Below are 13,170 nucleotides of genomic sequence, written 5' to 3'. Positions count from 1 at the left end.
TCTCTCGTAAGTAAACCGCGCGTTTAGAGAAGCGCCACACTCGCGTTTTAGATTCAGGGATCCCAACCAATGCTTACCTAACCTTTTAAAGATGCTACTTTTAGTCCTCCGCCAAATCTACACACGTGTATTTCACTTGTCAAAGTCTATCGATTTGGATAGTGCTTGGGTGAGAGTTTCTCGCCCATGATAACTTTCTTTTTTCTTGTAAGTTCTGGCGCGGTTAGAGATGCACCAGACTTGCGTTTTAGGTGCGGGGATCCCAACCAATGCTTACCTAACTTTTTACAGATGCTACTTTTAGCCCTCCCCTAAATCTACACGCGTGTATTTCATTAGCGGAAGACTATCGATTAGCACAGTGTTTTGGTTAGAGATTATCCCCAATATTAACTTTCTTTTATCTCGTAAGTTCGCGCGCGTTTGGACATGCGCCACACTAGCGTTTTCGGAGCAGGGATTCTAATTGATGCTTACCTTACTTTTTAACTATTCTACTTTTAGTCCTCCGCCAAATCTACCCACGTGTATTTCACTAGTGGAAAACTATCGATTACCACAGTGTTTGGCTTGGAGATTCTCGCCAATATCAACTTTCTTTTCTTTCGTAAGTTCTTGCGCGTTTAGAGATACGCCACACTCGCGTTTTAGAAGCAGGGACCCCAACCAATGCTTATCTAATTTTTTTAAGGTGCTCTTTTTAGCCCTCCGCAAAATCTACACACGCGTATTTTACTTGTCAAAGTCTATCTATTTGGATAGTGCTTGGGTAAGGGATTCTCGCCCATATTAACTTTCCTTTTTCTTGTAAGTTGTCGCGCGTTTAGAGATGCGCCACACTTGCGTTTTAGGTGAAGGGATCCCAACCAATGCTAACTACTTTTTCAAAAATGCTACCTTTAGCCCTCCCACCAATCTACACACGTGTATTTCACTTGTGGAAAACTATTGATTAGCACAGTGTTTGGGTTGGAGATTCTCGCCAATGTCAACTTTCTTTTCTCTCGTAAGTTCTCGCGCGTTTAGCGATGCGCCACCTTTGCGTTTTAGGTGCGTGGATCCCAACCAATTTTTACGAACTTTTTAAAGATACTACTTCTAGACCTCCCTTAAATCTACACTTGTGTATTTCACTTGTAAAAGTCTATCGATTTGGATACTGCTTAGATGAGAAATTCATGCCCCTATCAACTTTCTTTTCTCTTGTAAGTTCTCGCACGTTTAGAGATGCGCAACACTCGCATTTTAGGTGCAGGGTCCGCAACCAATGCTTACCTAACTTTTTAAAGATGCTACCTTTAGCCCTCTCCCAAAATTGCACACTTGTATTTAACATGTGGAAAACAATCGATTTGCACAGTGTGTAGGTTGGAGATTCTCGCCGATATCAACTTTCTTTTCTCTGGTAAGCTCTCGCGCGTTTAGAGATGCGCCACACGTTTTATTTACGGGGATCTTGACCAATGCTTACTCAACTTTTTAAAGATGCTACTTTTAGCCCTCCCCCAAATTTACACACTTGCATTTCACTTGTGGAAGTCTTTCGATTTGGAGAGTGCTTGAGCGAGAGATTCTTGCCCAAATTAACTTTCTTTTCTTTTGTAAGTTCTCGCGCGTTTAGAGATGCGCCACACTCGCGTTTTAGATGCAGGGATCCCAACCAACGCTTACCTAACTTTTTAAAGATGCTACTTTTAGTTCATCGCCAAATCAACACACGTATATTTCACTTGTCAAAGTCTATCGATTTGGATAGTGCTTGGGTGAGAGATTCTCGCCCATATCAAATTTCGTTTCTCTGGTAAGTTTTCGCGCGTTTAGACATGCGCCACACTCGCGTTTCATGTGCAGTGATCCCAACCAATGCTTACCTAACTTTTTAAAGATGCCACTTTTAGCCCTCCCTCAAATCTTCACACGTGTATTTCACTCGTCAAAGTCTATCGAGTTGGATAGTGCTTGGGTGAGAGATTCTCGCCCATATCAACTTTCTTTTCTCTGGTAAGTTTTCGCTCGTTTAGACATGCACCACACTCACGTTTCATGTGCAGTGATCCCAACCAATGCTTACCTAACGTTTTAAAGATGCCACTTTTAGCCCTCCTTCAAATCTCCACACGTGTATTTCACTTGTGGAAGTGTATCGATTTGGACAGTGCTTAGGTGAGAGATTCTCGCCTCTGTCATCTTTCTTTTCTCTTGTAAGTTCTTGCGCGTTTAGAGATGCGCCACACTCGCGTTTTAGGTGCGGGAACCCCAACCAATGCTTACCTAACCTTTTAAAGACGCTATTTTTAGCCCTGCCCCAAATCTACACACGTGCATTTCACTAGTGGAAGTCGTTCGATTTGGACAGTGCTTGAGTGAGAGATTCTCGCCCATAATAACTTTCTTTTTTCTTGTAAGTTCTTGCGCGGTTAGAGATGCACCACACTTGCGTTTTAGGTGCGGGCATCCCAACCAATGCTTACCTAACCTTTTAGAGATGCTACTTTTAGCCCTCCTCCAAATCTACACACGTGTATTTTACTTATGAAAGTCTGTCGCTTTGGACAATGCCTGGGTTAAAGATTCTCGCCGATTTATATCTTTTTTTCACTCGCGTGTTTTCTCGAATTGCTTTAGAGTCGCTGGGACTCGGATCGGAATTATCGGCCAAGTTCCTGGAAATCGACCTTAAGTTGGTCAAAATCACGCTTCGCGTAGTCCGGTCCCGGCGACTTTCTAGTCAGTAAGTGATTATATTTCGGCCAGGATGCTCATAAACAAGCGTTCAAAAATTTTTCCTTTTTACATTTCACTGAAAATCAAAGTCTTCTCGAATTAGTTTAGAGTCCCTGGGACTGGGAAATATTGCCCAAGTTTCTGGTAATCGACCCAAAGTTGGTCAAAATCACGCTTCGCGTAGCCTGGTCTCGACGACTTTCTAGTTACTAAGTGGCTATATTTCGGCCAGACTGCTGATAACCAAGTGTTCAAAATTTTTTCCTTTGTCCATTTCACTAAAAATCAAAGTCTTCTCGAATTAGTTAGAGCCCTTGGAACTCCGAAATATCGCCCAAGTTCCTGGAAATCGACCCAAAAATGGATAAAATCACGCTGCGCGTAGCCCAGTCTCGGCGACTTTCTAGTCATTAAGTAACTATATTTCGGTCAGACTACCCATAACCGAGCGTTTAAAAATTTTACTTCTGTCTAATTCACTGAAAAGCAAAGTCTTTTCAAATTAGTTTAGAGTCTCTGGGACTCGGAAATATCGCCCAATTTCTTGGAATTCAACCCAAAGTTGGTCAAAATCACGCTGCGCGTAGCCCGATCTCGGCGACTTTCTAGTCACTAAGTGCCTATATTTCGGCCAGACTGCTCATATTCAAGCGTTCAAAAAATTTTTCTTTGTCCATTTCACTAAAAATAAAAGTCTACTTGAATTAATTTAGAATCCCTGGGACTCGGAAATATTGCCCAAGTTCCTGGAAATCGATCCAAAGTTGGTCAAAATCACGCTGCGCGTAGCCCGGTCTCGGCGACTTTCTAGTCACTAAGTAGCTATATTTCGGCCAGACTGCTCATAACCAAACGTTCAACAATTTTACCTTTGTCCAAATCACTGAGAAGCAAAGTCTTCCCGAATTAGTTTAGAGTCCCTGGGACTCGGAAATATCGCCCAAGTTCCTGGAAATTGACCGAAAGTTGGTCAAAATCATGCTGCGCGTGGACGGGTATCGTCGACTTCGAGCACTGTCCAAATCGATAGACTTCCACAAGTGAAATACACGTGTGTAGATATAAGGGAGGGCCAAAAGTAGCATCTTTAAAAAGTTAGGTGAGCATTGGTTGGGATCCCCGCACCTAAAACGCGAGTGTAGTGCCTCTCCAAACGCGCGAGAACTTACGAGAGAAAAGAAAGTTGATATGGGCGAGAATCCCTCACCCCATAAGGGGACGCAAAAGACTTCTACTGTAAGTATCTCTTTCCGGTGTTTTTTTTTTTTTTTTTTTTTTTTTTTAATTCTATGGGAACAGGGCTGTATTCCTTTAAGGCACCGGATGTAATTCGTATAAACACTGAGTTCTTATAACTCGTTTAGAAATTCTTCGTTCCAGTTCAAATTTATGTTGCTGGCACATGGGTGGGCACTTTGTATGTAGACCGTGATGTAAGAAACGTTAAACTATTTTTACTGTTCATGACGCAGTGCTACGTTAATCTGCTTTATAATTATTTAACTGCTCTGGTCGATTTTTTAATTTCAATACGATTAAACTTTTTTTTTTTTTTTTTTTGTATGTGTTCCTGTTAAAAATGATGCAAAGTTGTCAGTTTTAGTAATTTCAATTTTAAGTAAAGGTCCTGTTGGTACCTTCTTGTTACTTGATGAAAATTTTGCGGGGTTTGTTTTACCAGGGCGCTTCATGACGCCTCCTGGAATAAGCTATACCTTCCCTAGTTGAATTTCATCAGTTTATCGTACGTTATTCAGGTTATTGATTGGAGAAACAATTATACTTTTGAACCTTAGTTCCTCTATTTTCAGGAGATTGGGGGGTGGGCTCACTTCTTTCGGAGGTCGTTACTTACGGACTTCTACGATTCGTTGCGTGTACGAGCCATTGGCCAAGCGATTGGCCAAGCCATTGGTAGCCGTGCAAGGTAACCTAAAGCACTGATAATCTATCTTAGTTCCATGTACTAAGTTTCTCCTCGCGCTTTTTTTTTTTTTTTTTTTTTTTTTTTTTGCCTTCGGCTGTGTAATTGTGCGATATTTTCTACACAATAACTTCAATTGCCGAGCATGATAATACTGCACGTGATTCCCACTGCCAACGACATACTCAGACAAGTATTCCAGATCACTTCGCGATAACTGTGATGAGTTATTTGCACTCACAGCCTATAGGAGGATCATATATAATCCAAGCACAATTTTTGCATAGTAATGATATTTTGAAATTTTTTTATGAAATTTAGAACTGAGAATTTCTGCCGATAAACATGTCGAAATTACGAAATACGTTCACGTAACTGTATGGTATTGAATCCTGTCACTGCAAGTGGATATAGACTATGAAATATCATATATTTGAACCGCGCAGAAAGATAGGGAGATATGATTGATCATCGCAGTTAAACACACGACGTAAACAGTTTGAAATTAAACCCTGAAAAACATTCAGGCCTGAACGGCGAACCCCTGACCTCTGGGATACCGGTGCAGTGTTCTACCAACTGAGCTATCAAGCCAACTGGGAGCTGGTCACGTTGTGAGTTCGTAATATACCTGTAGATGGTGAAGAATACAAGTGAATATATGAAATATATATCATATAATTGTATTTGTATTTCTAGGTAATTTAAGCGACTCTCGCTCAATATATCCTGTCAAGTATTATATAATAACAAGGTCGGAAAAGAGCGACTTGACAAGAAGTTCCGGCGTTCGGAAATTGCTCGAATTTTAGCACAAGCACGGCTTCCGCTGCTATTCTACTCAGTCGTCCTAACTGGGTAAGAGTTCAACAACATTCCCGTAAAAGGAAATTGCACATGCCTAGTTTCTTTACGGAATTATCTGTTCCATAAAAATAAAATACCATTTTGAGAATTTCCACCAACGCGTGCAACACGTACAAGTTATACAACATAATCAAGGCAAGCACAGAGTTCCAGGTGAATATTAAGTGTGGTGTGTAGAAATGATCTATGGCTTGTAAGTTGATTTCTTCGTTTACAGCGCAGTCACGTCCATTAAATAGGCTTTATTATCCAACTGTAACGAATACCTTCCAAATGACAATTTGTACAGTAGAAAACCTGTTTGCTGGACAGGTCGGCGCGCGCGCGCAAAACTATCACACTCTCCCTCTTTCACTGATAAATTTATTGACTACAGCAGTTGGATATTAAATCTGTTATTAGGTGTTTTGGTGTGCGCTATTGCTTTATATTTTTACTCGTTGTTTGTATTTCAACTCGCCATACGGGCTTGTCAAAATACGGCACAACTCGTAAAAATACACAACGCTACTACGCACCAAAACATGTAATAAGATATATCTATTTGTATTTTAGGTTTTGGACTGGAGCTAGGTTGTAATTGAGGCTCATCCGGGGTAATGCGTTTGCATTTGAAAAGACTCTCCACCGTAGCCTCAATTGCAAGCTACTTCCAGTCCAATACCAAATATACAAAAATGCCCGACTAAATTTTGCTTCTCAGACGTGTTAACCCCTCTACTGTTGGAAAATAAAGATAAACAAGGACACAAAATGTAACTTCTTATCTGTTACAAATTTATCATCTCTGCTTTGGAAAACTTACGTACTTGAGGGCCCCGAAATCATCATTGTTCCTGACAGCGCTATTAATCATGAAAATTACAATTTCCTCGATTGTGATTGGTTTAAAACACTCCTATTTTCCACTAATTCACTTGCCAAGTTGTTATCGGGCAGTTTGTTATTGGACAGTTTGTTATCGGACACTTCAATAAGCCAATCTCATTCAAAGTTGTAATTTAAATCAACCAATCTCATTCAAAGTTGTAGTTACGTGTGTGCGTGTGCGCGCTTACTTTTGTGTTTTTGGCGCCTAACTGCCGGTACGTATAGGAGGCGCGGTGGCCTTAGAATTTTTACGTCTCCTTTGTAGGTATTAATGCAAATTTTTTCTTTCTTTCATAACTTGGCTTCGTGTCGTCCAATTCGGTCTGTAGTCATACTCGTCACAAATCGGACTCCTGCTGCCCGGTCGTCCGATTTTGTTATCACTCTTATGATAACCGACCGAATTAGACTCCACTCAGTCCTATTACCATTACTTATAACATAAAAAATTTCATTTCAAGTTGATAATTAAGTAACTGCTTCACGCTTGCCGACAAAGCAGTTTCTGTTTTGTGCCTTCAAAAAGCTCATATTCTAAAAGTAATTGGACTCCATCTGAGATTTATATTGCTTACAGTTTTAATTTGTTCCTCTAGCCCTTAAATCAACAATCAGAACAAAAGACTAGTTAACTTTTCATAAGTAGTACCGAGAGAAAATGAAAAAATCAAAAAGTACTTCTACTTTGATAACAGTCACTGCTTGCAATAAACTGAAGAAAATGTCACACGGATCATTTTCTTGAGTCACCCTACTTAAACTTCTCGCTACCTTATGTATATTGGACTACTTGTGTTATCCGGTTTCTTTTGCACTATTTACAAAGCAACTAACTGTAACCTAACAGGTAAAAGCTGAATTAATTTAGACTTCACTTTCTCGTTGACAGTGTTCACCAAAAATTCTTGATTATATTCTTTTCTTTCCTTACGTGAACTCGGCTAAGACGCTTAATGCTTGATAAAAGTTCAAATTGTAAGGCTTTTTTACTTTCTAAAAACTATTTCCGTCAATATATGAAAATACCATCAAAAGTTACATGTTCTCTATACAATTTGTTTAACAACTGCACAAGATATACATGTTGTCTGTGCCACTTTTTTACCTCAAAATCCTATTATTAACTATTGCTAAAAAAAAAAAAAAAAGCCAGCATTTTTTCATGTACACTATTTACAAATTTAACTGCACACCACCGGCTGGTAAATTAAAACGTCACGGTTTGCGCATCTTGAAAAGTCTAGCCTAAATTTTTCAAGTTTGTCGTTTGTAATCCGTGTTAATCTTCTTCATCCTTAACCATCCTTGTTCCTTTATGATTTATTGTTATCTCTTTGGTGTTTTCCTATCTTAGTAAACTATTATTTCCAGGCTCTAATTAATGTAAAGGTTATTTTGTACGTCGCCAAAATAACTCAAAATACCATACCTGAGCTCTTTTAACTTTATTGTAGTTTGATATTGCATTCTTTTTTTCTCATAGAAAAGATCTGAACAGTTGCTATCAACATCTAAACCTTTGATACGAAAAATTACCCTTCGCACTGAGGTTTTTCTGGTTTAAGCAGTTATTTAAGTCCAACACTGTACACTGCAGTATCCTTTTAGGTTTCAAAGCTTCTTTCGCTGAAAAAAAATTGCAACCTACATGAATTTGTTCTAAAAAATCATTGTATAATTGAAAGAAAAACAATGGCGTATGCTATAAAAAGTAAATGCGTCTTTGACTAAAGTTAAACGCTTTGCGCTTAATATTTCTACCGAGTAATTGTTAGACAGGAAATGACCGAAAGTTAAAAGGTCCGTTTAATTTATATACAACTTAACACCAGCAGTAAAACTGTCCGTTGAGGTCATGGCATATTTTACATCTCAGGCGATCACTCGCTGCCATCCTCGTCATTCTTTCCAACACCTGACAGAGGAAATAAACAAACAAAAAGGTACAATCATTAGCAGCGCTAATGTTCAGTTACCTTCGTAGGGCTGGATTAACCATTTCCTTAAAAAGCAGTTGCTTAATAACGAAACTGATTTCTTCTAAAAGATTATATTCTGCGCGTCCTGATTGGCTGAATATTATATTTTATCTTAGCATAAAACAAGAACACCGTGTCTGCGTGTCTTACCCTAGTAAATAAGCTAAAGCAATGAATTATACCATCATAAAATCATATGGTAAGTTGAGACAACTTGTTCTTGCTTTCTTAATTTAAAATTTATAAAATTTATAACGAAATTTAACACGACATGATATATGGCTGTGGCTTATTGATTGTAAATAGGTCATTACGAAGAAAACGTCATAAATTAAACAAACGTCAGTTAGAACCGCGAGCAGTTTCAGGGTGGACTTTTGGACGATTTCGACCTCATTGCAATGCTGTGCAAGCATGTGAAGAAGGGTGGACCACAGCGTCCTCCACTTCTCTTTTAATTTGCAATAACATTACTTTGTTTCTGTAAAATTAACAGGACATAACGTCATCGCGCAATCGCGCACAAAATAATAATCAAGCTAATGTTAAAATAGTATTGCCAATATTTTTTAAATATAATAATAAAATTTTATAGCGCCATTTCGCAATGGTGCAATGGCGTTTTACAAGAAGTTAAATCTCCAACCAAAAGCCTATTATAAAAATTAAGAAAAGGTAAAATATAAAAATTAAAAGATATATAATTTAACATTTCCTTCAATTTTAAAATGCTTGTTTAAATGGCCTCGTTTAGTTTCACTTTTAAAAAGCCACGTTTTCAGTTTAAACCTGTTAGTGGAAGGCGAATCTGTTGAGATTGGTGTTATCCCAATTTCCACGTTTTTCATCAAGTACAAAGCTACTGTCAGACTCACATAATAACAGCGAAAATACATTAACCTGAACCGATAACATCTAAGGAAAATCTAAATGACTACCAGGAGCCCTTTACTGTATAAAACAAAACACTTCCTTTCAATGAAACCTTTCAATTACCTTTCTTTCCAAAATCAAATGTCACGTCATCTCCAATCAGTATAAAAGGTGCCCACTGGTTGACGTCACAGCCCCCACTTCTCATCCACTTCATGGCCTCGTGCAGAGATTCACCAGCACTTTTCCCAGCAACAAGGTGATCGTAGAAATGAGTCATCAACTGCGCTGTTGATTTGTCATCCAGGGCCCACAGTGCCACCAACACTGAGCGTGCGCCAGATCCTAAGAATGCTCGGGCAATTCCAACAGCTCCCTCAGCTTTTGTCTGTCCACGAGCACTGTGGCAACAGCTAAGGACTACCAGTTTAGCTCGCAGTTGAACTTTTGAAATGTCAGACATTGTCAATAAGTACAGTCCTTCTTGAGGTATCCCGTTAGGAATACGAAACGATGGTGCAAGGGCAATTGCTCCTCTTTCAGCATCACCGTGTGCGGCGATATGAATCAGGGCCACTGAATTCATCGCTTGAAGTACTGCTTGCTTAGTCGCTTTCTGTCCTATCAAAGGCTCGACACCCAGCTTGTTTGCTATCCTCTTAGCTTCGTTTTCTGCACATTGTAGTCTCGAAATGTTCGTGAGTTTTCCTTTGAAGTGCACTTCACCAACATCAGGGTTTCCCACTATCATTGCACCAGTCTGACAGTGATAGTCTGCTGGACTTTCATTAAGGAGCTTGAAAGTTGTTAAAGAAGGAACAACACGGATCCTGAAATTCTCGGATAAGTACTTTCCGCTTTTATCGGTTAAGGCAGCAAATGGAATTTGGTATAAAGCACGATCAGGAACAATAATGATTTCGGGACCCTCAAGAAAGTCCACCACTGGAGCGATGATAAGTTTGTAACAGAGAGAAAGGTTCATTTTGGGTCCTTGGTTAGCTTTACTTTCCACTCCAATTCGCCAACCTTCGTGGCTATCTTCCTCGCATGTTTTAGATTGTGACTGAAAACCGTGTAAAGATCGGTCTTCGCAAATCTCCTCCGCTAAAATGCCAAAGCTTCTGAAATCAAAAAACTCTTCCACTTGTTGACCTGATCCTTCGTGAGCAATTAGATCATTTCCTTTCACCTTCTGGAAATGTGTGACTCTGCCTGCCTTAAGAATCCACAAATATATACTCTCAAAATGATATGAGGCGTATAGACAGGTGCGGTTACATTTTTTGCCCACGATGCCTTCAAGACCAGCCCATGTTCGAGGATTAGCTGATATTTGATTCTCCACAGAGTACTGAGCTGACATTAAATCTGCCAAAGCCCTGGCCCTCGAAAGCTCTGACACATACAAAGCTTCAGTAGGATTTCCGGTTGCAAAAAGCAACGCACTGACATCTCTGTAGGAGCGAATATTGTGATCTGTGAAAGAAATCTTAAATTGATCGTTGTCGCGGAGACAGCCGCGCATTTCCTCGCTTTTTTCAATAGCAGAGAGGAAATATGAGATAGCTTCCCGAATATTTCTCTCTTTCATTCTAAGGTGTGCCATAATTATGAGCAACTGGAACTGTTTTTCAATCTCTCCAACTGCTTCACTTAATACAAGTGCTCTCTTGATATATTCTTCCCCTCTATCATATTCAGCCTGATCTATAAGCAAAACGCCGAGGTTTGAGCAACCCGCTGCTTTTATATCCCCATTTCCAATTTCTTTGCTTATCGCAATTGCTTTTTCAAAACATTCTCTTGCCTTGACAAAGTTACCAACAGCATGCTCCACAGCTCCTTGCTTGAGGTACGTTCTAGCCATCGCATCTCTGTCTCCAATGTCTTTGAAGATTGCAAGTGCTTTCTGATTATATTCGTTAGCCTTTCTATACTTTCCAAGACAGTAACAGTTCGCTCCCAGGTTATAGTAACTAAAAGCTAGTATACGTCTGTTGCCAATGTTTTTACTGATGGCTAAGGATTTTTGACAGTAGTCTGAAGCATTCTCGTATTCGCCAACTGATGCATACAGAGTTACAAGGTTAACGTAACTTATCCCTTCTCCCTCTTCGTCTCCAATTTCCTTCTGAATCACAAGTGCTCTCTCGAGATGTTCTCTAGACTTCTCATATTCGCCAATTGCTCCACACACAGATCCAAGGCTTACGTAGGAGGCAGCTTCTCCTTTTCTGTGTCCAATTTCTTTCTGGATCGCAAGTGACTCCTCGAGAAGTTCTCTAGCCTTCTCGTATTTACCAACTGCTTGATACACAGTTCCAAGGCATAAGTAAGAGCTAGCTTCTCCATTTCTGTCACCAATTTCTTTGAAGATCACAACTGATTTCTCCAGATGTCCTTTAGCCTTCTCATATTCGCCAAATGTTCGACACACAGCTCCAAGGTAATAGAGCGAGGTAGCTTCTCCTTTCCTGTTTCCAATTTCGTTATACATCACAAGTGATTTCTCCAGATGTTCTCTAGCCTTCTCATATTTGCCATTTGGTAGACACACAGTTCCAAGGTTTAAGTACGAGGCAGCATCTCCGTTGCTATCTCCAATTTCTTTGCGGATCGAGAGTGCTTTTTCGAGATGTTCTTTAGCCTTCTCATATTCGCCAACTGATTGATACACGACTCCAAGGCTTAGGTGACAGTAAGCTTCTCCTCTTCTGCCTCCAATTTCTCTACTGATCAAGAGCGCTTTTTCAGAGAGTTGTATTGCCTCTGGGTATTTGCATTGATGGAAATACATTTCCCCAAGTTCTAAGCTTAGCTCACATTCTTCAAGTCTTTCACCATTTTCACGGTAAATTTGGAGAACCTTTTCTGCGTATTTTATGGCGTTTGTGTTATCACTGATAAGACTACAAGCCTTCCACATTGTAAAATATATCCTCTCGTAGAATGATTTGGTGAATTCCTGGTCTATTATGGCTGCTCTGTCTTTCAGAATGAACAAGCATTCCTCGCATAATTCGATGGCTGTTAAATATCGACTGGTGTTGAGAAGAAAGCCGACAACGATGAGGCCGATTGAGACGACTTGTATAAATTCGTCTACTCCGGCGTTGCTCATCTCAGTGATCATATCTGTTAGAATATAACATAGAATAAAAGTGGGAACAAATCTGAACCCAAGTTTGTTGATCCACTAGTTCCCTGCTCCTGTTGTAATTGCAACACGAACATGTATTTCTATCCTATCATATCCTAGGGAAACCGTACGTAGGGCAACTAAAAAAATCATAGCGAGGGGAGGAGAGGAGAGTTATTTACAACCTGATTCCCAGGGTCGCTCTTCTTTCCCCTCTCTGGAGCGACACTGGGGGAGAGATCATGGTCTAATCTGGTCTGGTCACGAGTCTTTTGGATAATTGACAACTGACGGGACTTCTAATTTTAAAAAAGACTCTGAACAATGCTAGCCTTTTTCAGGCGTTCAGTTAGTTGGAGCGAAACGTGAAAAACATCGCGCGAAAAAATCAAAAAAGGCGCGCCGTTTTTCGCGCTTCGCCCCAACTGACTGAACACCTGGAAGAGGTTACAACAATGCGAGAATAAACATTGCAACAGATATATTCCAGGGGACTGCCTACACCTTAATTAGGTCAACCGCAGATGTTTTTGACACTTTCAGAATCAAATAATTAATGACGCTCTTGCCAAATCCCGTCGAAAAAATTGCTAAAACTTTTCTTTTCAGTAGATGATCTTCCGGATGCATTCCAACTGCTCTTACTTTAAGTATTTGTGAATATATCTTGAAGAGACGAAGTTACAGCCCCTCAAGATCACGGCCTCCGAGCTGAAAAATCGCTATATACAAATATATTTATAAGAACAGCCGCCAGGCTTCATGTTTGAAATTGCACCGGAAGTCAGATA

At 39.9% G+C, this 13,170-nt stretch overlaps 1 protein-coding gene across 1 annotated transcript; it reads right to left on the bottom strand.

Moving 5' to 3' along the window:
- Positions 1-6,946: 6,946 nt before the first annotated feature.
- LOC110064532 (uncharacterized) lies at positions 6,947-12,519 on the bottom strand. The gene is made up of 2 exons (XM_020771594.2): positions 9,361-12,519; positions 6,947-8,300 (listed from the first exon to the last, which is right to left on the bottom strand). Exons 1-2 carry the CDS (start codon positions 12,371-12,373, stop codon positions 8,266-8,268), a joined length of 3,048 nt encoding a protein of 1,015 aa, XP_020627253.2. The 5' UTR covers positions 12,374-12,519; the 3' UTR covers positions 6,947-8,265.
- Between the last annotated feature and the right edge of the window lie 651 nt (positions 12,520-13,170).

The sequence above is a fragment of the Orbicella faveolata genome, unplaced genomic scaffold (assembly GCF_042242905.1).
Source record: "Orbicella faveolata isolate gen_17 unplaced genomic scaffold, um_ofav_v1 contig_14, whole genome shotgun sequence".
In the NCBI taxonomy this organism is placed as follows: Eukaryota; Metazoa; Cnidaria; class Anthozoa; order Scleractinia; family Merulinidae; genus Orbicella; species Orbicella faveolata.
Note: the sequence above shows the minus strand (reverse complement) of the source record. Positions and strands in the feature narration are given on the sequence as shown.